The sequence below is a fragment of the Tamandua tetradactyla genome, chromosome 25 (genome assembly GCF_023851605.1).
Source record: "Tamandua tetradactyla isolate mTamTet1 chromosome 25, mTamTet1.pri, whole genome shotgun sequence".
Classification (NCBI taxonomy): Eukaryota; Metazoa; Chordata; class Mammalia; order Pilosa; family Myrmecophagidae; genus Tamandua; species Tamandua tetradactyla.
In genome coordinates this window covers 37,085,916-37,111,767 of record NC_135351.1, presented here as the reverse complement: position 1 = coordinate 37,111,767, position 25,852 = coordinate 37,085,916, and the positions used below count along the sequence as shown (strand labels likewise).

Sequence of the window (25,852 nt, the reverse complement as noted above, 5' to 3'; positions counted from 1 at the left end):
TAAATAAAAAGTTTACAAACACAGGAAAATGAAACTGTAACATAACACTATGAACTGGAACTCTCCACTATTTTTGCAAATCTTCTGTGAGTCAAAGCTATCTGAAATATCTGAGTTAAATATCTTCAAACAAACATTTGGAGATGTGAAAAAAATACCTTGATCAGGAATTCAAAAACAAAGATGTGGACAAAAACAGAAAGAAATGAAAAGCTGAATGAATCCAAGAAAAAACTAGAACAAATAAGGCGAAATTATAAGGTGCCAAAAGAAAAATAGTCACATGAAATCACAATAAAAGCTCCGAAGACAAGTAGGAAAACAATTGAGAAAATGAAAATGAAATAAAGAAGTAAAAACTGTCAGAGATAGAGGGTTTAAAATAGAAGACAGGTAAAGGAGATTTGATTTGTGTACTTGAAGTCCCTGTAGAAGATAAAACAAAGGATCGGAAGTAATATTTAAAATTACAACACAGAAAAAGTTCTCTGAAAATGAAAGTAGGCCCAGATCTATATATTTAAAGAGTCCAGCAAGTAGCAGGGAAATTGACCTGCAATGATCATTTTGTGACATGTCATGGAAAATCTAGAGAGAAAATGCTCAGGGTCCCCAGGAAAAAAAAAAAAATCACATAACTGACATGAGAATTACACTGTCACAAGAATTCTCAAAAATAACATCATAAAACAAGGAAAAACAAAGCAGCACGCCATGCTGGAGACCCAGGTTCAATTCCCCCTGCCTGCCCATGACAAAAAATAAAAAGCAGGGGCTATGACACTGACACAAGATAAAGAATAACTGAATGAAAAAGCATTTATCAGTGACCAAGAAGATCACATTTAATGCTAAAAGCCTCAATTCACAGTATGGATACTATAAATATCTAGGCACCAAGTAACACAGCATCCACCTTTGCAAAACGAAAATTACAAGAGCTGCTGGGACACACAGATAGAGGCACACCAACCATAGGAGATTTTAACACACCCCTTTCAGTACAAGACAGATAAAATATACCAAAAATAAGGAAGAATGTAAAAGATCTAAACAACGTAATCAGTTAGTAGATCTTATGGTTATATGTTGCATGTTATACTCTGATAATAGAGAATATTCTTTCTATTCAACTGCACACAAAAAATTATCATTTATTAATCCCCTATGCAAAATACCAAGTTCCATAAAACAGAAAAACTACGAACAGGATTCTCTGATTACAATACAAAAATTAGAAATTATTAACAAACTTAAAAACAATGAATAAAAGGGCTCTTATGTCTGGAAATTAAATAACTTCCTATTAAACGGTACTTAGGGGGGAAAGAAAATGCAAACAACTTACCAAATTTTTAAAAATGGTATTTAATTAAAAAATTAAATATCAGAATCTATCAGATGTATCTGAAACAGTATCCTGACAAAGATTTATAGTCTTAGTTCTTTATTAATAAAAATGAAAGAATAAAAATAAATTCCCAATTTCAAAAACTGAAAAAATAACAAACCAAAAGAATGTACAAAGAAATAATAAAGACAAAAGCAACAATTAATACAGTAGAGAACAGAACAACGGTACTTACGCTTGTTGGTGAAAAATAATAAAACAAACATACCACTAGCTAACTTTTAATCAAGGGAGAAAGTACAAACACACAAAATATGAAATTACAAGCATGAAATAATCATTGAAACAGAAAAAAATAAAAAAACATAAGACACTACTTTAAGGATCTCTATGTAAATACATTTGAAGCCAAATTTCCTAGGGAAATACCTTTTACCAAAAGTGATCCATTAGAGACAGAAAATTTAAACAGAACAATTTCCACAGAAGAAACAGAGAAAGTTATCAAGGAAATTCAAAACAGAAAAAAAAAACCAAAAGCACCATGCCCGGATGGTTTCCAGAGGAAATCTACTAGGTCTTCAAAGACCAAACAGCCTTAACACTGCACAGATTATTCCCAAGCTTTGCAAACAAAGAAAAACATCTGAGTTCTCTATAGGAACCAAATAAAATGTTCATATATAAAACAAAAAAAGCAACAAAGACGGCAAAAAAAAAACCCCACTAAGACCAGTATTACTTTTTTTTTAACATGGGCAGGCACCAGGAATCGAACCCGGGTCCTCTGGCATGGCAGGCAAGCATTCTTGCCTGCTGAACCACCATGGCCCGCCCAAGACCAGTATTACTTCTGAATATTGATTCAAAAGCCTAAATAAAATATTAGTGAACAGAATTCAAATAATACATTAAGAAACTGATACACAAAAAACAAGTGGATTTAGTTCAGGAATGCAAGGCTGATTCAATATTAGGCAATTGCTTAATATAATACAACACATTAATAATTCTATGAAGAAAAAAATCATAAGATTATCTTCATAGATACTGAAAAAGCCTTCAACAAAACTTAATATCCATTTCTAATTTTAAAAAGCGCTGGGTGGGCCACGGTGGCTCAGTAGGCAGTTTTCACCTGCCATAGCGGAGACACGGGTTCTATTTCCAGTGCCTGCCCATGTGAAAGAAAAAAAAAAAAAGCACTGATAGATATTTTCTTAAAATGATAAATACATATTTAAATTTTGTTCTAAAGCCAGCATCTTATTTAATAGGGACATGCTAGAGGAATTTTTACTATATCAGGAACTAGACACTTTCTCTAATGCTACTTAATACTGTATTAGAAATATTTGCCAATGCAATTTGACACGAGAAATCAATTAGAGGTATAAGAATTAGAACTAAGATATAAAGTTATCTTCATTTGCAAATGATAAGATCATGTACCTGGAAACCCTGAAAGAATCAATGATAATACTAACTCGACAATAAAAGAACTTAGTGAAGTAGGAGGTTTTGCGTTAACACATAGAAATCAACAGTCTTTACACTGACAATCAACAATCAAGCTGATGATATAAAGTAGAAGATATCCTATGATCAAAAGTAACAAAAAAGGCAAAATGCATATGAACAAATACAAGAAATGTCCAAAATCTATATGAAGAAAACTTAAAACATTCCTAAAAATGCAAAAACAGACTTAAATAAATGGAAAGCCAGGTCTTTTTCTTGAATAGTATGACTCAAAATCATAAAGATGTCATTCTCCTTAACTTATTTTACGTAATGTAATCTCATTAAAAACACCAACAAACTAGTTGATATTAAAGTTTTTTTGGAAAAATAAACACAAATAGCCAAAAAAACACTCTGAGAGAAAAGCTCTTAGGGTAGGACTGGCTTCTCAAGCAGAATGAAATTCAGACAGAGACAGAATGAGAAGACGAGGGGAAGAAGCTGGAAGTCCACGGAAGCCAGAAGAGAAAGGAGACACCTCCACGTGCTTAGCCACGTGGCAGAAAGGCCAAGGAGCCAGCCCCGGAATACCACAGTTCGGAGACAAAGCATCATTGACTCTGAACTTCTCCTAGTCTCAAAACTGTGAGCCAACAGATTCTCACTGTTGAAGCCAACCCATTGTATGGTACTTGTTTTAGCAGCTGGAAAACTAAGACACAGAGTATCCTACTTTTTGTGTAAGAAAGTCGGAAAAATATGGAAATATACATGTGACTGCTTATCTGATCATATGAGGGAGACAAGTTACCAATAAGACATGGAATGAATGAAATGAAAATAGAAGGGAGGGGAAATGATGCCTTGTGAATATATCTTTATGTACATCCTGAACCATGGTGATGATTTTGCACACTCAGTAAAAAAAAAAAAAAACCAGATAAAATCAACAGGGATGGGAAGAAACCCTAAAATGAATACAAACAGAAATAAAGGAATCAAGTCATGTTTCGGATGAATATCAAAAGCATCCTCTGACAGGGGAGCAGCGAACTAACCCAGATAACATTTGAATCTGGTATTTGGAGTATATTCTCTCAGACTAAAGACAAAACAAAACAAAACACCTGCAAGCAAATGTTATATTCTAATCAATAAGTTTTTTCACAAAGGCATGGGTTTGCTAGTCTGAAATACATAAGTATATATGTACATAAACAAACATACACACACTCATGCTAACTATTTTTTCATCTATAAAAATCTTAGGATTTTCTGATGGGATCATGACGGAAGGTTGGGAATAGCCAGCGCCGCACATCCCCCTCAAGGGGCGCCCATTCTCGACCCAGGTACGAAGGAACTGTATCCAATACTCCAAACTCACTGTATTCAACAATTCAGACATGGCAGAAGTGAAGTCAATGTTCCGGGAAGTTCTTCCAAAACAAGGGCAGTTGTCTGGGGAAGATGTAACCACAGTGGTGCTGTGTAAACCCAAACTTTTACCCTTGAAATCTCTGACTCCGGAAAAACTGGAGAAAATGCAGCAAGCTGCACAGGATACAATTCGCCAACAAGAAATGGCAGAGAAGGAATCACAGCAAAGAACCAACTGAATGATGATTTGGCACTTCCACGAGCACCCCACCAACTATTTAATAATGAGAAAATAATATGCTGAAAATAGTATTTGTTGATAAAACCAATAGTATTCATATAAATGATACAAAATACCCAAGACTGACGAAACCTATATTGTGAATTTTAAAATGTTGGTTGCTGTTGAACACAAAGTTTTAAACTAAATTTTACAGTTTGTTTACCCAAGTGTTTAGAACTGCAAATTTTTATTCAACATCCCTATTGCTGTCAAGTTTCACGGATAACATCCTTAGGCACTAAGTATCGAAACGCAGCTTTCTGTTTACAGAGAGTCAACTACACCTCGATTAAAAACCTACATCTGAAGATACATTCTAATCATGAATAAGGTGTTCATGTTGGGCTTTTATGTTACCTAACATAATATTTTACTAATTTTATGCATCCTATCATGTTTAAAGCTAACTTGCCTGACTGATCCTAATCAATGACAAAACTGTTTTCTTAAACAAATTTGATTTTTAAAAAACCCTTATCTATTCCATATAGTCACCTATATTCTTAGTTATATTAACTTTTTTAATTATATGGCTATCTTTACCTTCCAGGTATCAAACAATTAAAAACATGAAAATGATTATTATAATTATCTATATAAAACACAGTAATGTGAACTTTAAAGAACTCGTGAAAAATATTTGAAGTTAAGTTCAGCCTTTTAGCTCTAAAACACTACACTTAAACCTATAATAGGTATATTTCTAAGCATACCTCTGTAAATTCTGACTTTAATTCTAGATTGGTTTGCAGTAGTCAATAATAGACTATTTAAATTCACACAGGCCTTGAGGCCTTGCTGAATAATTAGGCTCTACAAAAGATAGATTAGAAATGTGATCATTCTTTAGATCACTGTTATTTATTCATAGCTAGTATTATTGTCTCAGACACCGGTAATGTAAAAAGTCGAGTATTTGAAGAATAATTTTTATAACACTAACATTCAGTAATGGACTTTAAGAATAATGAAAGATATTACACAAATTTTAGAAACTTCATTAAGCTCTAGATATGATCAGTATACACGAGACTTAAATATGCATGCGTTTTTCCCTAATATAATATTAAAAGAATTTATTTACTACTGTACTTTTGATTTAAATGCTTATTCACTAGATTCAAATGTGATTCTTTATATGATTTAAAATTTGCTGTGTAAAATAAATTTTAAGTTTTTAAAAAGACCTAAAATAAATGTACTTCCAATAAAGAATCAAAAAAAAAAATCTTAGCCCTTGAGCTGGAGACCTGTGTTCAACTCCTGGAGCCTGCCCATGCCAAAAAAATAAACCTAACCTTAAGATTCATCTAATTAGAAATGAAATTTCCAAATTTAAATCTAAACTCAAAAGATATTGGTCTACACAACCTACAGAGTGGAAAAGTGTTACTACAGAAACAACTGTGAGGAAAAAGGCTTTAAAATAGATTAGCCAGGTTAATCTTTAAACAGCAAAAAATTATTCATTCGTGGGGCTGGATCATGAAAATAGGAAAAATATAACACTAATCTTAATGGCAAATATTTAAATGTTCCCAGCACAGATTATTTTTATATTAGTAAAATAAACATATTATCTTTCACAAATGTTACAAACATGCAAATGCTACTTGATATTTCACAAAGAAACTTATTGAAAGCTACTGTACCTTACAGTAAAATCATAAGAACAAGAGGCCAGCACTGAAGCATGAAATGGCGAAAACTACAAAAAAAAAGAGACAAAACCTTTGTGAGGTTAGCTGTGATTATAATATGCCACTTCTCATGATTATTCCCATTAAAATTCAAATAAATTAAAGTTCAGCCACATAAAATTAGGCTTTCTGAAACTTTATATGCTTTTATTTGAGGCAGAAGTTATCCTGGCCTATTATTATCTATCCAAAAGAAAAACTCTATTTTTCTCCAAAGAAAGTCATCCTTCAAGCTTTTGGGAGCTTATTTAAAATAAAATATTCCCAAAATGTTGCTATTCTGAAAAAATTAAATACAATTTCATATTAGCTATCAAAAAAGTTCCTAGAGGGGCGGGCCGCGGTGGCTCAGCGGGCAAGAGTGCTTGCCTGCCGTGCCGGAGGACCCCGGTTCGATTCCCGGCCCCAGCCCATGTAAAAAACAAACAAACAAACAAAATATAATAAAACAAGAAAATGTTTAAAAATGTTTCCCTTTCTTCCTCCCTTCCTTCCTTCTCTGTCTTTCCTTCCTTTCCTCCCTCTCTCTTAAAAAAAAAAAAAAAAAAAAAAAAAAAAAGTTCCTAGAGTATACTGGCTATTCAAAAGAGTCCTAGAAGTACAAGGAATTTAAGTACATGATTAAGAACAAATAAATAATTATGTAAATTTCCATTCTCATGTGTCGATATTATGATTGCTATAATCACAAGTACTAAAGTAAACATTTAAATGCTAAATTAAAGACATCTTTAAAATATTTATATGCTATCTGTATGGCCTAGTGAATGAAAATTAACATCAAGGATACACTCTGACAATTTAAAGATAAGTACTGTCTTTTAGATAAGTGATAAACACACTTTAATAGGCTGGTCTTTGCAATTTTACTTCTTCAGTGTCTCTCTTACCTGCACTTTAATAGTTATATACACTTATGTAACCATATTTGTATACTACTTCATAGTTTGCAAAGTACTTTTACTACATAATTCAACTTCATTCTCAGAACCACTCTGAGAGGTTATTTTTCAACTCTTAGAAACTGTCCATATAAAGCCTACATTAAAAAAAACAACAAACAAATCAGGGCTCTCTGTCTCAGATGCTGCAGTGTAGCCGGTAAATCTTTAAATATTAGTGTAACTGAAATTTAGAATTTTAAAAAGATTGCCATAATGTAATTATCGTATTGAAAAAGATCAATAAGGCACATTTACCTTAATGAAAGGAAAAAAAAAAAAAAGGAAACTGGGAGATGTCATTTAATAAGATGTTTTCCACAATGATTTAGCAGAACCTGCCTAAACAGAATCTGGGAAACTCATTTAAATTACCTGATAACCAGACATGTTTCTCTGGAGCAGCCCCCCAAAAAAGTTACTTCCTCGTCTTGTTTACTGAGTAGTTTTTTAGATCCTAAACTTCTGTGAAGATTTATATATTTATCATGTCAAGAAAAGAAAGAATTAATCATCATTCAATACCAGTTTTAACAAAGAAATCTTCCCACTGAGTGGGAAATTACAAAGTATATAATGCTAAAAGCAAATCCACAATTAAAAAATAATATTGAAAAGGAATAAAATATTGGGAGGGGGCGGGCCACGGTGGCTCAGCAGGCAAGAATGCTTGCCTGCCGTGCCGGAGAACCCGGGTTCGATTTCCGGTGCCTGCCAATGTAAAAAAAAAAAGAAAGTAAAATATTGGGCATGGGGTGTAAGGGCAATTCAGTGGTAGAATTCTTGCCTGCCATGCGGGAGACCCAGGTTCGATTCCTGGCCCATCCATTTCCCAAAAACAAGCAAACAAAAAAAATTCAACAAATGGTGCTGCAATAATGGGATACTCACATGGAAAAAGAATGAAATGTGGCCCCCATCATACCGTATACAAAAATATATATACATTGGGGATGACTGAACTAGGCAAACTTTTTATTTAGCCCTCAGTACTGAATGTCTACACTGCCCAATTCACCAAAGGATAATTCAAAGATTTTTAACTAATTTTAGCTTTTAGGGTTCATGATCATTAGGTAAGAAAAAAGTACATAAAGAAGAATGATCAGTTCCCAATCCCTAAACACTGAAACAGCCTTGAATGTACGCCTCAGTCACCGTCTGGGCGGTTCAGCTTGTGCTCTGAGCAGGGACAGAAAAGCTGGGCTCACTTTCACCCTCCTGATGGCATAGGTGTGCCCAAGGAGCTCGAACACAGGCTGCCGCGCGTTCCTCATGTCCCAGCCTCGCAGACTACAGTCAACGGCCCCCGTCACCAGCAAATTCTGAAAACAATTCAGAGAAAAGTAAACTGCGCATCTCTGCAGTTAGGTTGTACCCAGGCTTTCCTACTAGACACAATATCAATTTTCGGATCGTTATTTAAACCCGACCCAGGAGTCATGCTTGGGAAGTTATATAACAAGGATAGAAGGGACTCAAAATAGACATTAAAAAGCAAAAATCAGTATGTCTTCAGGGAAAAGGAACCCACTCTGCTTTATTTCTGCGACAAAACACTATCACACAACAGAAGAAGGCAGGAGTCCAAAATAGCACTGGGGAATTTCCCATCTGCCATTAGTAGCATTTATTAACAATTCAGCTTTTGCAGAATTCTGACAAATGAGCCCACCTTTCCCTTCAAAAGGTTTTCAACATGCTCTGAGGTTTCATCAGGCACTAAAAGGCAAGAGACCTGTTAATTTAAGAGTATTTGAAAGAGCAAAGGGTATAAATTAAATTAAATTTTTGTATGATTTTCTGAATCTAAATTGATCACTTTCATGGGCAAAGTTTTAATACAACATCTAATCACATCTGAGAGTGGAAGCAAATGATGGCTGGTCTCCTATCTTGGCAGATTGTACAAAAGCTGCTCTCTCGAGCCCTGGGGCATCCAGAGTTCTGGGTTGACCATGCCAGGTGCTGGGTCCACGCCTGCCCCGAGCCCACCCCAAACCACCTGGCAGCAGCTCACTGCCTGAATGCATCGGGCTTCAGTATAAGTTCATGTGAAGAAAAGTTTCAATGAGCAAAAAAAAAAAAAAATAATAATAATAATCATTCTCAAGTATATATCAGCATCTGTTTTAGAATTCTCAGAAGTATAAAATGTAATTCACAAGTTAATTTTCCTGTATGGAAAACTGACTTATGATGTGAGGGATCTGAACTGTACTCATCACTTTGAGATGTTCATTTAGATAAAGTATTACTATTGAATATGGACTATATGTACTTTTAATATATTTTATTTCTTTTTCTTTAAAGAATATTGCCAACACAATGTTTTCTTAACCCTCATTAATTAATTTAAAACTGGAAAAAAGCAAGGTATATGTCATAGTCTGTAGACCACTGCATGTGCATAAATAGTAGCGCAACCCATAGCTAATCCATTGCTATTTCTAATGCATATGCTCATGTGGTTTATTGAAGCTTTGCAAAAAGTTACACATGGATAGTGCTGTCTCTCAGTAGCATGAGCCCAGTTAAGCCTATAAAGCAGATGAAACTGAAAATTGTAAAAACTAATGAACTGTCAAATTAAAAACCAAGTTACTTGTTCAGCAGCCCAACTAGCACAGTGAAATAGAAATAATAGCAAAAGATGATACAAATTGGTAGGATGAAGAGCAATATAGAAAAACAAAATACATAAATTTAAAGCAGGTTCCCAAAATGAGTAAGTAAGGCTGCACCGCTGAACTTCTGTGAATGTCTGCTTCTTATTCTGCCTGTTTATCCGCCTTAAATCCAATTAATGCTAATACAGGTCACTCACAGTCATCAATGTGAAATAAAGGGGACAATACCACTGAAGTCCACATAAACAAAGCTAAAATAAAATCTGGAACCTTTTTACAGTTGCAAAGGGCTCAGCATAAAATCCACACACCATACCTCGTTGTATTTACACCAGTCGCAACTCAAAATCTCTGTGTGATGTGCTGGGATCACAATCCTGACTCCCGCTGCCTTCACATCCCAGATTCTCAGGGTCTGGTCACCTGGTAAAAGAGGAAGTCCCAATCACTTTCTGTCACCCTGCCTGCGTGACCGGTGTGACGTAACAGTGCCTGTGATGACAAGTCAAGTGAAAATACACTGCTTTCATTGTTGGATGCTGCCATCTTTATTAAAAAAAAAAAACAATATGTGTAAAAGCTATTAAAGTGATGGACTACAAAAAGTAATACACCGTGATAATGCTTTTAGATGGACACAAACTAGGAACTTGGAACCCTGCACTGAAACAAGCTTGGGGTAATTAAACCTACTTTGAGTCTTTTTATTTTTCAGGACAGGAAAAGTCCCTGAAAATCCTCATCTCCAGTAAATAAAGTTAGAACACTGAACCAGCATATTCTACAAGAAAAAAAAATGGTAACAATTTTCCTTTTAAATGTGAGTAAGGTCTACTCACATTTAAAAGAGGCAGCTTTTTGTTTTTTATTTTTTAGGTTTTATGCACAGTGCATTTTAATGGGCCAGCCGGACGTATAATCTTCTCCTTGGAAAAATCTGAAAAAAATGTAAGGATTTTGCTTTGCTTCACTGCAAAAATGGTTTACATTGCTTAGCTGCAAAGTCACCCCTGAAAATGTTTCATATTGTGTTTGCTCTCAATTTTTCTAAATTCTCAAAAAATAATGAGATGACAGAACGAATGAAACCCAGGAAACATAGACCTCTAGCAAAAGTAAAATAGAAACAGCAACTGATCACGAGAAGCTAGACCAGCGGGATGAAAAGAGCATGGTCTCTGGCACAGTAGCAGCCAGGACCTGGAATGCCGCCAGTTGCTGGGAGAGCCAGCACGAGGCAGCTCATCTCGCAGTGTCTTCACTTCTGCCTACCAGGCAGGGGTGCACGATGATCCAATGCCATAAAGGACCTGTGAAGCACCTAGCAGGGTTTCTAGCATGCCCTATCTAAAAATGGTTAATCTAAAAACAGTTCAATTTTAAATTACCCTATAATTAATCTACACATTTCCCTATATTCTCAATTCTAAATCCTATGCCATTTGACTAAATTTAGCTATTTTAAACAAGTCTATTCCTGATTTCTTTGGAAGCTGCTTAAGAAGGACATGAATTACATGTGTTGGAGGTAAGAATATGCAGTGGTTAGGCGTTCCAGGACTTGGTTCTAATCTGGCTCAATCATTTGGCAGCTGCTGACCTTTAAGATCAAGTTACTTAGCTTACCTGGTCCTCCATTTCCTTACCTGTGATAAAACACTGTTTTATAAGGTTGAAATACGATTAGGTAGTGGGGGCTTAGTATGGCACCAGATATATCCTCAATAATTGTTTTTAAAAAATGAGAAAACAAACCCATGATTATTAGAAGGCATTAAAAAATAATAAAATAGCTCATGTTTATTGAGCATGAACTATGTGCCAGATGCTTTGAGGCATTTTACAGGTAAAACTTTTTAAAAACATCACAATTACTTGAAGTACAGTGACTTTTATAGTACTTTACAAATGAGGAAACCGAGGCACATGAAGATGAAATAATTCACCCAAGAGAGTAAGTGGTGGAACTGGAACTCAGACCCAAACCCAAAGCTAGAACTGAACTCAAAACCGGACCCCAGAGACTGGGCTCCCACGCTGGTGCCGCCCAGTCAGCTTTGGCTGATTCTTCGGGAATGATTCCTTTAATTCCTAGGTCACCTTCTCCTTTATACTGAGGAAATAATCTCACACAAGTGACAATTCGCTGTATTTACCCATGAGGTCTGTCCAGCAACACTCTTCTAAGAGCAGCGTCCCTTTCTCAACCACGTGATTCTAGAAAACCCAGAGGCTCAATACCATTGGTTGACCAGGGTAGGTCCTAGCAGGGCCAAGCACAGCACCTGAGCACAGCTGACAGGTCAAACGCAGGTGCCTGGGACTTTTCTAAACCACAAATGAACAAAATGGCTCTCCCTCTTCTATGCCAGAATTTACAGGTTATAAAATTTAGGAACTGGTGGGGGCTGTGTCCCACCTGGAGAAGAAAGCCAGCCTCAGAGCCACATCAGCACGCAGAGAAGAGTCCAGATGACTGAGGACCGATGGGCTACTCGAGCATCCATTTCCCTTGTCTTTCTGGGGTCTGTTTTTCAGCAAACTTCATGAAGACCCAAGACCCAAGATAGTTTGACTTCTATCACTGGCAGGCAAAAACCCCTTTTCATCATGGAGCGAGTGAGTGAACGGTATTTTCCTGCAGCCTCGGTTGCTAAAAAGCCTAACCCCAGAGAAAAACATCTGTTTCAGCAAGAGGCTACAACTATAATACACAAAATGTCTAAATGATGGACGCTAGCGTTTGAAAGTTTATATTTGATACCAGCCAGAGGCGTCCATTGTGAAAATCCACCGAGTTGTATACTTAAGATTATATACATTCTGTTTTAAGTGTATTGTGCTTCAGTAGAAAATTAAACAAAACAACTACAAAGGGTGGGTGGATGGCTACTCTAAACCTCTCTGGCACAATATTTTGATTCAGCACTATCATATTCAAGAAACACTAAAAAACAAACAAACATGGGGGTGGGCCATGGTGGCTCAGCTGGCAGAGTTCTCTCCTGCTGTGCCAGAGACCCGGGTTCATTTCCCGGTGCCTGCCCATGCCAAAAAAAAATTAAAAACATGAATTGGCTTGTCCTTTCTTACAGTTAACTGAAGGGGCATGAAAACATGGAGGCTGCCCCCCAGGGGCTGTGAGCCCACTGCCCTGGCCTCAACTCCAGCGCTGTAAGTGTGACGTTCCATCCTCGTTGCTTTCTTTTCGAACTCCAGCCAAATGGTACAATGACTCACTCAGCTCTTTTAGCCATCGGGATATCTGTATTTCTACTTTGTTTGAATCACATTTTCCAGGGCCCTGGGATGGTGCTGGACCCGGCCAGATCGCCAGCTCCTCTCACCCCTTGCAGGCCTGCTGCGGGTGGCTGAAACAGTGGGTTTGAATGCACAGCGTGGAGCACGAAGGGCTGGCTGCTCCTATGCTAACTGCAGACTGCAGCAGGTAGGAGGAGGTGGGGCAAGGAGAAAGACAGGAAACAGAGAGTCTAAAACTGTGAAATGAACCAACTAGCAAAAGGAAGGAGATTGGGCCAAATAATTTAATTGAATTGAAATGCCAGATGCCTCTTAGATGTAACCTGACTTTTCCTAGTAGTCAAATGACATTAATTTTAACTGCTGGACCCCACACATTCAGGCATGGTGATGACTTCCATGCAATTATTTGGCATCTGTAACAGCAGTAATTTCGTTTTCATGGCTCAAAAGAAAATTTGCTTCCTACTAATCCTCTTTATTATAAACAACTTGAATATTATTCCCTTCTATTTCAAATGATCTTGAAATATGAATTTTGTACTAATTCAACTCTCATGAACTAGATAAAAAGCAACGTCCTTGGAGAACTCTGCTGTGGAAGCCAGAGCTGGGGCTCTACAACCCCCCCTCCTGGGGCCCTGTCATAATAGAGCTAAAGATCAAATATTTGGTTCTAGACTTGGAGATACCACAGGACCTTGAAGGTGACTAAATTCTTGAGAAAACTTTAATGCTATATATGGTAATATGCTATCTTAGAATACATATAAAGTTATAAGCAGCTGAATGCTATAATCAAATGTGTTGGTAGCCTATACGTATGCTACAGGAGCAGATGCAAAGACAAATCTTGAATGCCTATTTTATCACTTTGGTTCTGTAACCATGAATTTTGCAGATAGGGTGATTTTAATGCACACAGTACTGTATGTTTTTATAGCGAGTTCTTGTCCATAAGCAAGAAGATAAAGCAAAAAAATTCACTTTTAAAGATATAACTCACTGGTAAAACTGAGGAAAAACTAAGGAATTCTAAAACTGAAGAAATCATTTTCTCCCTGAATTCAACACTGAAACAATTCTATGGGCGTCTCTCTAAAAGGGATGGTACATTCCTGTGAAAACAAACACATAATCCCCATTATGCCAACAGAAATGAGCTACTGATATGGCACCTCAGACAGAGCTTTACCATAGACTAACACGGCACTTCCCAAATGGGGCTGATCCCCAGATTCAGCTGGGTAATTATAAAAAACTACCTTCCAGAGTTCTGACTCAATAGGAGCAGGATGGAGCCCAGAATTCTATTGCTTCTTTAGCTCCCTGCAAAGACTCTGAAGAGCAGCCAGGTTTGGAACCAGTGGACGAGTCTGTTGTCTACACCCGCTCCGGGCAGAGTATACCCTGAGCAGGTCACTTTCAGACTCTGGACCTGGTTCTCAGACAAGCCCTTGTGGCTCCTTCTCAGGGTGTCTGCACGTGCTGGCAGGGCCCCCCAGCGGCTTCTCATGCAGGATCTCTTCTCTTCCACTGCCCTTTGCCTCTCACTCCTCACCTCCTCACACTGCCTCCCTCAGGAGCTTCAGCAGCGTCACCACCACTTCCCCAGGGGAGCCTCCCCGAGCAGCTCTGGAATCCTCCTGTCTGTTCCTACAGATATCCAGGCCCTGACCCAAACCCTGAGTGCGGTACTAGGTCCTTAGTGCACACCCACTCACTCAGTCCGTCCCCAGAAATGAGGAACAAAGAGACAGCACTGACCCGGCACGCCCACAGTCCCAGCAGGTTAGCGGCAGGAGCAGGATTCGAACCGAGCAGCCCAGCTGTAGAGGCCACACACACCCCTAAGCACTGGGCCACATCCCCCATCTCCCAAAGGACGTCACACTCCTGATGATGTTTCCAGTTTCTTCTTGGCATCTCTGTTGTCCACTGGACCAGAAGCTCTATGAGGACAGAAACTATTTTCTCTCTCACTGCACTTCTATGCCCAGTTCACGCTGGACAGTCAAAAAATACCTGACTGACTTGCTGACGATGCCCCCTGCAACAATAAAAATTGTTAGGTATGTTTAACAAATTCTCATAAGATGGTTATGCCCATTTCCTATATATTAGCAATCAAAAATTCGGTAGTGGTTCAATGTGTAAGGCAGCTGACTATATAAAAGAACTGCATGTGCCCTCTGGAAAATGTATGAAAACAATTCAAGTAAAGAAATCTGCTAAGAAGGCCATATGCCTACTAATGAATGTACACAGCTTGGTAAGCAAATTTTCTTGTCTCCCTGCAAATGGCTAGGGCACAATGAGCAATTCAGAACACACTCCCAAGTTTTACTGAATTGGAACCCCTTCCGGTATTTTTGTAGAATGACAGCAAAACTTTAAATCCTTTCAACTTTATTAAGTAGGATAATATATGAAAATCATCATGAGGGACTATTTCAAGAAAATGGCAAATGTTTGACAAATCAACCTTCTAGAGTTTCCAAAATCATAAAAGGTGGCAGAAAATGACTTTGCGAAATACAACCTCAATGGAAAAGTTTTTAAGGGTTTTTTATTTTTATTTTTCAAGACATCTTTTCTAGCTTATCAGTACAATGTTTAGTTTGCATCTAGTCCCCTTGGATTTATTTTAATCCTTGGATGTGCAGCCACTTCAGTGAGTAAGTTTTGGTCCCCTAGAATCCATTCACCTACTTCCACCCCACAGGACCCACTTGTTCCATGCTCAGTACATGTTGTTTGGGGTCCACCCGCTCCCTTTTCCCTTTCCACCTGCAGGGACCAAGCCAGTCCATCAGCCCACGGCATCTTCTTCCCCCAGCCACATTATTTAGCTCATGAACACTCACATGGAACCATCAGAGGTTATGAGACAAAAGGAAACTCTACCAAATTTCTGAGAAGGAATCTCTCACTTTTTCCTACTGGGCAGAAACCCAAAAGGAGGTAGGGGCCGGAGATTCTGCCTCCATCTGGCTACCACGGGGCACCTGCTACTGAAACCAACACAACTCAGGAGAGAACAAGAGAGAAGGCCCTGCATCCAGCCTCGCCTACAAAGGCGGACTAATTCTGGATTCCTCAACTATTTCACAAGTGACCAACTAAATGATCTTCCTCCTTCAGGCAGTTTGAGTCAGGATCTCTTTCACTTTACAACAAGCCATGTCTTGGCTGACATGACCACTTTTGTCTTCATTTCTAATATGACTCATGAAGATAATGTCACTGAACAGATGTTCTTTTCTATGAAAGGAAATGGCTATTCTGTTGATATAAGATTGTTTTTGCAAACTACCTATGTACACTGCACAGACAGCTTAAAAAGCTAAGGCTTATGATTACCTGCTAACTCTTTGCACATGACGCATCATATTGTGCTATTCAGTCTCATGTACTGACACTTGTGCACAGACAATATCCAGAGTCAATACTGTAGACGGCATACCACACAAAGGCTTGAAACCAAGAGGTGTGGGGGCCTTGCACAACAGGCTACTGCATACAACGCTGCCGGAATTCGTTTGGGATTTTGTCACTCTCAGAGGTCATCTGGTCATCGACATAAAAAAGAACAATGATTGAAAACAAAGGAATACAACTGCAGGACCTTAAAAGGATAAATTAACAAAACCACACAAAAACAATAAGGTAAAGGAATTTTTTAAAAACTATCAGGAATTCAGGGAGTTTACTTACTAATATTTTTCCTAATAGACAAAATGATACTCAGTGATTCTAGTTTATTGGGACTTTGCCAATGAAAGCTCCAAGCAGATGTGTCTCACTTTTTCACTAGAAGCGAAGAATGTTTCAGATCATTTTGAAGGTGGAGCTACTCTATGGCACTAATTCTACCCTGGGTCTGAAATGGCTCCTTTGAAATTGTAGGATTTAAGGCCAAACGACAACCCTACCCTAAGAAAATCATGCTAAGGATGCTAATCTTACTCACACCCTTGCAAGAATTTTAATTCAACTCAGGCTATCAGTCTCTGTAGCAGAGCTTTTCACCAGCTACAATAAAATCATAAGCATTAAAACTGTAACCAAGCAAGTACTTCCATACTGAACTGTGGTCCTCCTTCCAGATTTGATTCATTACCACCATGAAACTCATTAGCATTTACACTAAATTAAAAGCATAAATGATTACCAATTCAAGTTATAAAATCAGGTTAAAGGGTTAATTAATTCAAATTAAGCATATTAACTTTGAGATCATTTACCATTTACTTGTTATTTTGGAAAAGACATCATTCATATTACAGACAAAAAAACTAAGACAACCTGGAATTTAAAAAAATAATAGTAATGATTTTATAAATTGCTAGAGTGCACTGTTCTTCATTCTAGAAAACAATGCTGTTAACTGTATTCAGAGAGCAAAGTAATTCTTCAATTAAGTGTACCTCTATGCACAATAGTTACTATTATTCACTATTAACTTAGGATCTCAAAAATTGCTTAATTTAAATGCATATATTTGTCTGTACACAATTTGCCTGAAGGTCTCCTTTACTGAGTACCTATATCCTAATTATACTTCCAGAATTCAGAGATTTTTGGTCATTTTTCATTTTTAGAATTAAAAAATTAACAAATGAAAAGCATTTCTGTGACATTGTATTATCTAGAGAAAACTACACAAGATAACCCAACAACTCTGGGCACTGACGTCATTCTATTAGCTAGAAAGGAACAATTATCTATCTTTGGATGTTAGATAATTAAACGAAAAGACAATACTAGAAGCAGCCACCTGAAATATTTCTTTTTGGATGAGAAATTTTACATAATTAAGAATATAGGAGATGACCCAGAGTCAATTTGATGCAATTTCAATTAAAACAGCAACAGAATTTTTTGAATGCTTCAAAAGTATAAAATTCATCTGGAAAAAATAAGTAACAAAACATTAAGAAAAATGGTTGAAACTAAAGAGGAGTGAGAGAAACAGAAACGTATTCTAAAGCAACAGCAATTAATCGATGTACATGTATAGAGGAAACAAATGGACAGGTCAGAGCAGAAAGCCTCGGAAACAGACCCAAATATAATACGATAAAGGCGATATTACCCAAGATAAAATTATTAGATTAAAAAATGTGAAGTGTTCACATTGGGCCTGGTATAGTAAAACCTTTGGCAAATGAAAGCTATCGTCACTAATTATTTTAAGTCAGTGAGGAAAAGAATAGCTTATTTAACAAGGGCATCGCAACAACTGATAAGCCATTGGGGGGGGTTACAGCTCTACCTCATTTCTTATTCTAAAATGAGTTCCTGATGAATCCGATGTTAAGTTTAAAAAATGGAACTATAAAGGTACTAGAAGGAAATTTAGGGGAATATTTGTATAATCTTGGGACGGACAGAATCTTCTAACATGAAAGATGGCATCACCCTGCTGTATCACCCTTTTTAAACTTTTTACTGATGCCTTATTGTCATCATTGAAACATTCAGTATCTCCCAGTTAAAAATAAATAAAACCTCCATTCATACTACATCCTCCTCTTCTCACCTCTCCTCAACAACTAAACTCTGCAAAGTGCTGCCATTTCTTTACTGCAGTCATTCTCTATTGCAATTATTGTTTAGAGCCTCAAGGCTCTATTCAGAGATCAGCAAACATTTTCTGGAAGGGGCCAGACAGTAAATATTCTGGCTCTGTGTTCCCCTGGACTTTCGTCACAGCTACCCAACTCTGTCACTGCAGTGAGAAGGCAGGCACACGCAGTCTGTAAACGAACAGGCGTGGCCGCGCTGCTGGAGGGCAGTGGTTTGCCCTCTGTTTAGTCTGCCCTACTCTATGCTTTCTTCAGTTGAGCCTTTCCTGGGCAATGGCGTAAGTTACCTTTTCTGAGCGAAAAACATAGTTTTTATCCTTAAGGTTGGTCTTCTCATCTCAGCCCCAAACTGCTCATTTGATTTCACCATGAGCTTGTCTCACAGACTCAGTGAGTTCTAAGACAAAGCTCAAGCCCATCTCCTTCAAACATATCCCATCTCAAATCCACGATGAATTTGTCCTTGCCAGGAACCTGGGGGTCCTCCTCTACCCATGCCTTTCTCATTTCTTCCATGATCACCTCTAAATGCCACACATAACCACCTGCTCTGCTCCATTCCACTGCCGCCACCCTCATCGACACCATCCTCACTCCTGTCCTCCGTGGTCCCCTGCATCCATTCCTGCTGTCTCCAGGCAATAATCTACAGCACAGTCGGAGTTTCCTCAAACCTGATCAGCTCCTTCTCTTGCTTGGTGCTCTTCAATGCCTCGCCACTGGTCACAGGATCGAGTCCAAAATCAAGAATGCAGACCAGAAGGTGTGACCCTGGCCTCCTGCCGGCCACCCTGGCCTCTTTTCTACCACCCTTTCCCCCCAACAACAGCCTGCCTGGACTTCTTTCAGTATCTCAAATGCACCACGTTCTTACACAGGGACACCCTATCCCTTCTGCCTAGATGTCCTTCCTCTCTTGGCCTTTCAGGGCCTCCTGCTTGTCACTGGCCAAACCCTTCTTCATCTGAAAGGAAGGCCACAGGCCCAGAAGGCAAAGAATCGACAGGTTCAACCACCAAAAACTTAAAATATGTATACATCAAGAAATAAAGCAAAATTATTCATAGCAGTATTCACAATCGTCGAAAGATGGAAACAAACCAAATGCCCATCAACAGACGAGTGGATCAACAAAATGTGGTATATACACATGATGGAATATTATGCAGCAGTAAGACAAAATGACATCCTGAAGCACAGGACAAGATGATAAGTCTTGAAGATATAATGCTGAGCGAAATTAGCCATTCACAAAAGGATAGATATTGTATGATTCCACTTTTATGAACAGCATAAAGGTATAATCAGAGGTTTATAATACAGGATATAGGGGACTCAGAGATACACAGAAATTAGAGATGGGTGAACTGTTAGCTAATGAAGTTGAACTCCAATGTAAAGGAACAGATAGGAGTGAAGGTGATTCTCTAGTAGGTCTAGAAGTAATACTACCATATTGAAGATGAACAAGATTGAAAGGGGTTGTATAGACCTACATGTCCCACTGATTCACACTAGAAATATGAATTACGTCTTGTAAGAATTACTTCAAAGATATGATTCTTTTATAAAGAGTGTTTAACTCCAGGGTACAGGGGGAAAACTGCTATTGCATGCTATGAGCTATGTTCAAAAGGAAACCATCAGCACTACCACAGTAACAGCAGAGGTAAATAATGGGATAAGGGACAAGAGTTAAGAGGAGGTTTAGCTTTCCTGTTTGGCAAGGGTGTGTTTATTGGTTTTCTTTCTCTTGGGAACAATGAAATTATCTGAAATTGAGAACACTGATGGACTGTGGACTTTGGGCCTCTCTACATGATGCCCAATGAATGCATGTGGCTGAAGGATGCACTGACAGAGAAGTAGATTGGCAAACAATGGTGTATACTTATGAATGAAGGCTATGCTGCTACGAAAAGGAACAATGTCATGAGGCATGCAACAATGTGAATGAACATGTGGGACATGTGGTGAGACAAAATTAGCCAGAAGCAAAAGAACAATGGTATGTTCACCTTTAGAAAATGCTTATAAGAAAACAGGGGCCTAGATTGTAAGCTTTTAGAGCTGACACATTTAAATCCGGAGTGGTGATTATTATTTCTGGATTCTGAGAGGCTGTTTTATATATATAACCTGGTATTTAGAGATAAGAACGAAGCCGAACAGGTTGGGGTTAAAGTAATTCAGAGCATAGGGGTAAGGAAGACAGTGTCTATATTTCAGAACCACACATACTCTTTGAGATCAATGGAGGAAAGGTTTATTTGATCAGAAACTTAAATTTTCTGTAGTCCATGATCTAATTCAACCTATCTGCAGAGCTCATTTGAACAACTGAAACACAGGGAGCACAGAATAAGAAAGAGGTCCTTTAATCCTGTATAGATTATTGTAATGCCTGGAAACACCTGAGAGTATATTATGCAGATAATCAAAAAGTATTGGCAAAGTCTCCTGAGAGAGGGGAGAAAGAATATGGAACTACTAAACCTCACCATCAGGGAATTCCCTGCTCCTGTGTCAAACTTCAGGGATACCCAAATCAATAGGCCATGCCCTCGATCATGAGACTTACTCTTGTGAAGCTAATGTAAGTAGTGGAGAAGCTTAGACTACCTATAGGCATGCCTAAGAGTTCTGGAGGACCTCTGTTGTTGCTCAGATGTGGCCTCAGTCTCTCTAAGCCCAATTCTGCAACTGAAATCATTGCCCTCCCCACTACGTGGGACATGGTGGGGTTATACATAGAAGACAGGATTTAACAAATGAACATGAATACCGAATCATTAAATTGATATGTCGTTTAGTCTCCAGTATTTTGGAGCAACTAGAAGTAAAAACCTAAAATTGTGAAATTGTAACTCATGTCAAAGTCTGAAATATGTTCTACAACTAACTGTCACGTTGTACTTTGAAATTTATAGCTTTTTTTGTATATATTTTTATTTTTCACAAGAACAGAAGGAAAAAAAGTTGATTGTGATGGTAAAAAAACATTTAACCCTCTAGCCTCCTATGTTCTGGAGCAACTGGAAGGAAAAATATGAGAGGATAGTACAGTAGGTAGCCCATGACAAACTCTGGTATCAGTCCTGTAACCAGTTGTTGAAGACTCCTTTGAAAACTATTGCTTTTTTATTTCTTTGCTTTGTATATATGTGTATTAGTTAGGGTTCTCTAGAGAAACAGAACCAACAGGGAACACTTGCAAATATAAAATTTATGAAAGTGTCTCACGTGACCGTAGGAACGCAGAGTCCAAAATCCACAGGGCAGGCTGCGAAGCCGATGACTCCAATGGATGGCCTGGACGAACTCCACAGGAGAGGCTCACCAGCCAAAGCAGGAATGCAACCTGTCTCCTCTGAGTCCTCCTTAAAAGGCTTCCCATGATTGGATTTAGCATCACTAATTGCAGAAGACACTCCCCTTTGGCTGATTACAAATGGAATCAGCTGTGGATGTAGCTGACGTGATCATGACCTAATCCTATGAAATGTCCTCACTGCAACAGACAGGCCAGCGCTTGCCCAATCAGATGAACAGGTACCACAACTTGGCCAAGTTGACACCTGTCCCTAACCATGACAGTCCACCCCTTGTCAACTTGGCACATATATATATATATATATATATATATATATATATATATATCACCTTAGACCATACTTAATTTCCAAATGAAAACAAATAAGCACACATTTTTTCTTTTACCTGACAATACTCAACTGTCCTGCATATACCTGGAAACACATTAAATCTCTCCAGAATAGCGTGCAAATCCTTGGGCAATATTCATTCTTAAACTTGATATCTTACAACTTAAATAGTATAACATGAACAAAACAGCATTACAGTCCTCGTTTCTGTAACTGATCCCGTGGTCGAAGTTCATATTTATCACTACCTTCTTCCACTACCCATTCCATGTTGCCTTTCCCCTCAGCAAGCACTTCGGCTGGCCGTGGTTCTTTGCCTGGTGGGGTGACCCAAACCTTCATTCCTGAAGTCTCAGAGCCATCAGTGGTCCTGCCTGGATTGTGTTGTTGCAGTTTTCCATTGATTTTAATCACAGGGCATGGTAGTACTAATAGACGCCCCAGGGGATCTCCTATATTCCAAGAAAACTCTTCGTTACCTCCATTATGTAGTTGCAGTCCTACTTCCTTCTGATAGTCAGGGTCAATTACCCCAGACAATAATGTAATCCCCTTCTTGGTGTGTTGATCCAGAGGCATAAGTAGCCCAAAGTGGCCAGGTGGCAATCTTAACTTCCAGTTCAGTGGTATCACTGTTGTTTCTCCTGGAGAAAGCACACCCCGTTTTGGAACTAAAACCTGTAGACCAGCAGAACTCAGGGTAGCAGGGACAGGAAGCAAAAATTTTCCTAGTGGATCACTAGGAGTAATAGTGAGTGGCACCACACCCATTTCCACCCCTTGGTTCCTGGACCCATGGATCCTGGCTATGGGAGAAACAGCACCATACAGTGGACGCTGATTCAGAGCATACACAGCTTCCTGGAGAACATTACCCCAGCCTTTCAAGTTTTTGCCACCTAGTTGGCACCGTAATTGAGTTTTCAAAAGGCCATTCCACCGTTCTATCAATCCAGCTGCTTCTGGATGATGGGGAACATGGTAAGACCAGAGAATTCCATGAGCATGTGCCCATTCTCGCACTTCATTTGCTGTGAAGTGTGTTCCTTGATCCGAAGCAATGCTATGTGGAATACCATGACGATGGATAAGGCATTCTGTAAGCCCACGGATAGTAGTTTTGGCAGAAGCATTGCGTGCAGGGAAAGCAAACCCATATCCAGAGTATGTGTCTATTCCAGTTAGAACAAATCGCTGCCCCTTCCATGAAGGGAGTGGTCCAATGTAATCAACCTGCCACCATGTAGCTGGCTGGTCACCTCGGGGAATGGTGCCATATCGGGGGCTGAGTGTGGGTCTCTGCTGCTGGCAGATTGGGCACTCAGCAGTGGCTGTAGCCAGGTCAGCCTTGGTGAGTGGAAGTCCATGTTGCTGAGCCCATGCATAACCTCCATCCCTACCACCATGACCACTTTGTTCATGAGCCCATTGGGCAATAACAGGAGTTGCTGGGGAAACAGGCTGACTGGTATCCATAGAACGGGTCATCTTATCCACTTGATTATTAAAATCTTCCTCTGCTGAAGTCACCCTCTGGTGTGCATTCACATGGGACACAAATATCTTCATGTTTTTAGCCCACTCAGAAAGGTCTATCCACATACTTCTTCCCAGACCTCTTTGTCACCAATTTTCCAATTATGGTCTTTCCAAGTCCCTGACCATCCAGCCAAACCATTAGCAACAGCCCATGAGTCAGTATACAAACGCACCTCTGGCCAGTTTTCCTTCCAAGCAAAATGAACAACCAGGTGCACTGCTCGAAGTTCTGCCCACTGGGAGGATTTCCCCTCACCACTGTCCTTCAAGGACACCCCAGAAAGGGGTTGTAATGCTGCAGCTGTCCACTTTCGGGTGGTACCTGCATATCATGCTGAACCATCTGTAAACCAGGCCCGAGTTTTCTCTTCCTCAGTCAATTCACTGTAAGGAACTCCCCAAGAGGCCATAGCTCTGGTCTGGGAAAGAGAAGGTAATGTGGCAGCAGGAGTGGAAACCATGGGCATTTGTGCCACTTCTTCATGTAACTTACTTGTGCCTTCAGGACCTGCTCTGGCTCTATCTCGTATATACCATTTCCACTTTACAATAGAGTGCTGCTGTGCACGCCCAACTTTATGGCTTGGTGGGTCAGACAACACCCAACTCATGATAGGCAACTCAGGTCTCATGGTAACTTGGTGGCCCATGGTTAAGCGTTCAGTCTCTACTAAGGCCCAGTAGCAGGCCAAAAGCTGTTTCTCAAAAGGAGAGTAGTTTTCTGCAGCAGATGGTAAGGCTTTGCTCCAAAATCCTAAGGGTCTGCGTTGTGATTCTCCTACTGGGGCCTGCCAAAGGCTCCAGACAGCATCTCTATTTGCCACTGACACTTCCAGCACCATTGGATCTGCTGGATCATATGGCCCAAGTGGCAGAGCAGCTTGCACAGCAGCTTGGACCTGTCGCAGAGCCTCCTCTTGTTCAGGTCCCCACTCAAAATTAGCAGCTTTTCTGGTCACTCGATAAATGGGCCGGAGTAGCACACCCAAATGAGAAATATGTTGTCGCCAAAATCCAAAAGACCCATTAGGCGTTGTGCCTCTTTTTTGGTTGTGGGAGGGGCCAGATGCAGCAATTTATCCTTCACCTTAGAAGGGATATCTCGACATGCCCCACACCACTGGACACCTAGAAATTTTACTGAGGTGGAAGGCCCCTGTATTTTTGTTGGATTTATCTCCCATCCTCTGACATGCAAATGCCTTACCAGTAAATCTAGAGTAGTTGCTACTTCTTGCTCACTAGGTCCAATCAACATGATATCATCAATATAATGGACCAGTGTGATGTCTTGTGGGAGGGAGAAACGATCAAGGTCTCTGCGAACAAGATTATGACATAGGGCTGGAGAGTTGATATACCCCTGAGGTAGGACAGTGAAAGTATATTGCTGACCTTGCCAGCTGAAAGCAAACTGTTTCTGGTGGTCCTTACTAATAGCTATTGAGAAAAAACATTTGCCAGATCAATAGCTGCATACCAGGTACCAGCTGATGTATTGATTTGCTCAAGCAATGATACTACATCTGGAACAGCAGCTGCAATTGGAGTTACCACCTGGTTGAGTTTACGATAATCCACTGTCATTCTCCAAGACCCATCTGTTTTCTGCACAGGCCAAATAGGAGAGTTGAATGGGGATGTGGTGGGAATCACCACCCCTGCATCTTTCAAGTCCTTAAGAGTGGCAGTAATCTCTGCAATCCCTCCAGGAATATGGTATTGCTTTTGATTTACTATTTTGCTTGGTAGGGGCAGTTCTAGTGGCTTCCACTTGGCCTTTCCCACCATAATAGCCCTCACTGCACGAGTTAGAGAACTAACGTGGGGATTCTGCCAGTTGCTCAGTATGTCTATGCCAATTATACATTCCGGAACTAGGGAAATAACTACAGGATGGGTCCGGGGGCCCACTGGACCCACTGTGAGACGGACCTGAGCTAAAACTCCATTGATCACCTGGCTTCCATAAGCCCCCACTCTGACTGGTGGTCCAGAGTGACGTTTTGGGTCCCCTGGAATTAATGTCACTTCTGAACCAGTGTCT

The 25,852-nt window shown here is 39.3% G+C and overlaps 1 protein-coding gene and 1 pseudogene across 4 annotated transcripts in view; one reads left to right on the top strand and one right to left on the bottom strand.

Moving 5' to 3' along the window:
* PEX7 (peroxisomal biogenesis factor 7) overlaps positions 1-25,852 on the bottom strand; it is a 92,372-nt gene that overhangs the window by 47,570 nt on the left and 18,950 nt on the right. For 3 of the 4 annotated variants that reach the window (XM_077144114.1, XM_077144117.1, XM_077144115.1), the window contains exons 6-8: positions 10,066-10,172; positions 8,331-8,444; positions 6,131-6,186 (exon numbers count right to left, since the gene is read on the bottom strand). In XM_077144114.1, coding sequence (XP_077000229.1) covers positions 6,131-6,186; positions 8,331-8,444; positions 10,066-10,172 — 277 coding nt within the window. The remainder of the gene's footprint in view (positions 1-6,130; positions 6,187-8,330; positions 8,445-10,065; positions 10,173-25,852) is intronic. The other variant, XM_077144116.1, reaches the window with a different exon arrangement.
* Positions 4,094-4,457, top strand: LOC143669369 (BBSome-interacting protein 1 pseudogene; annotated as a pseudogene).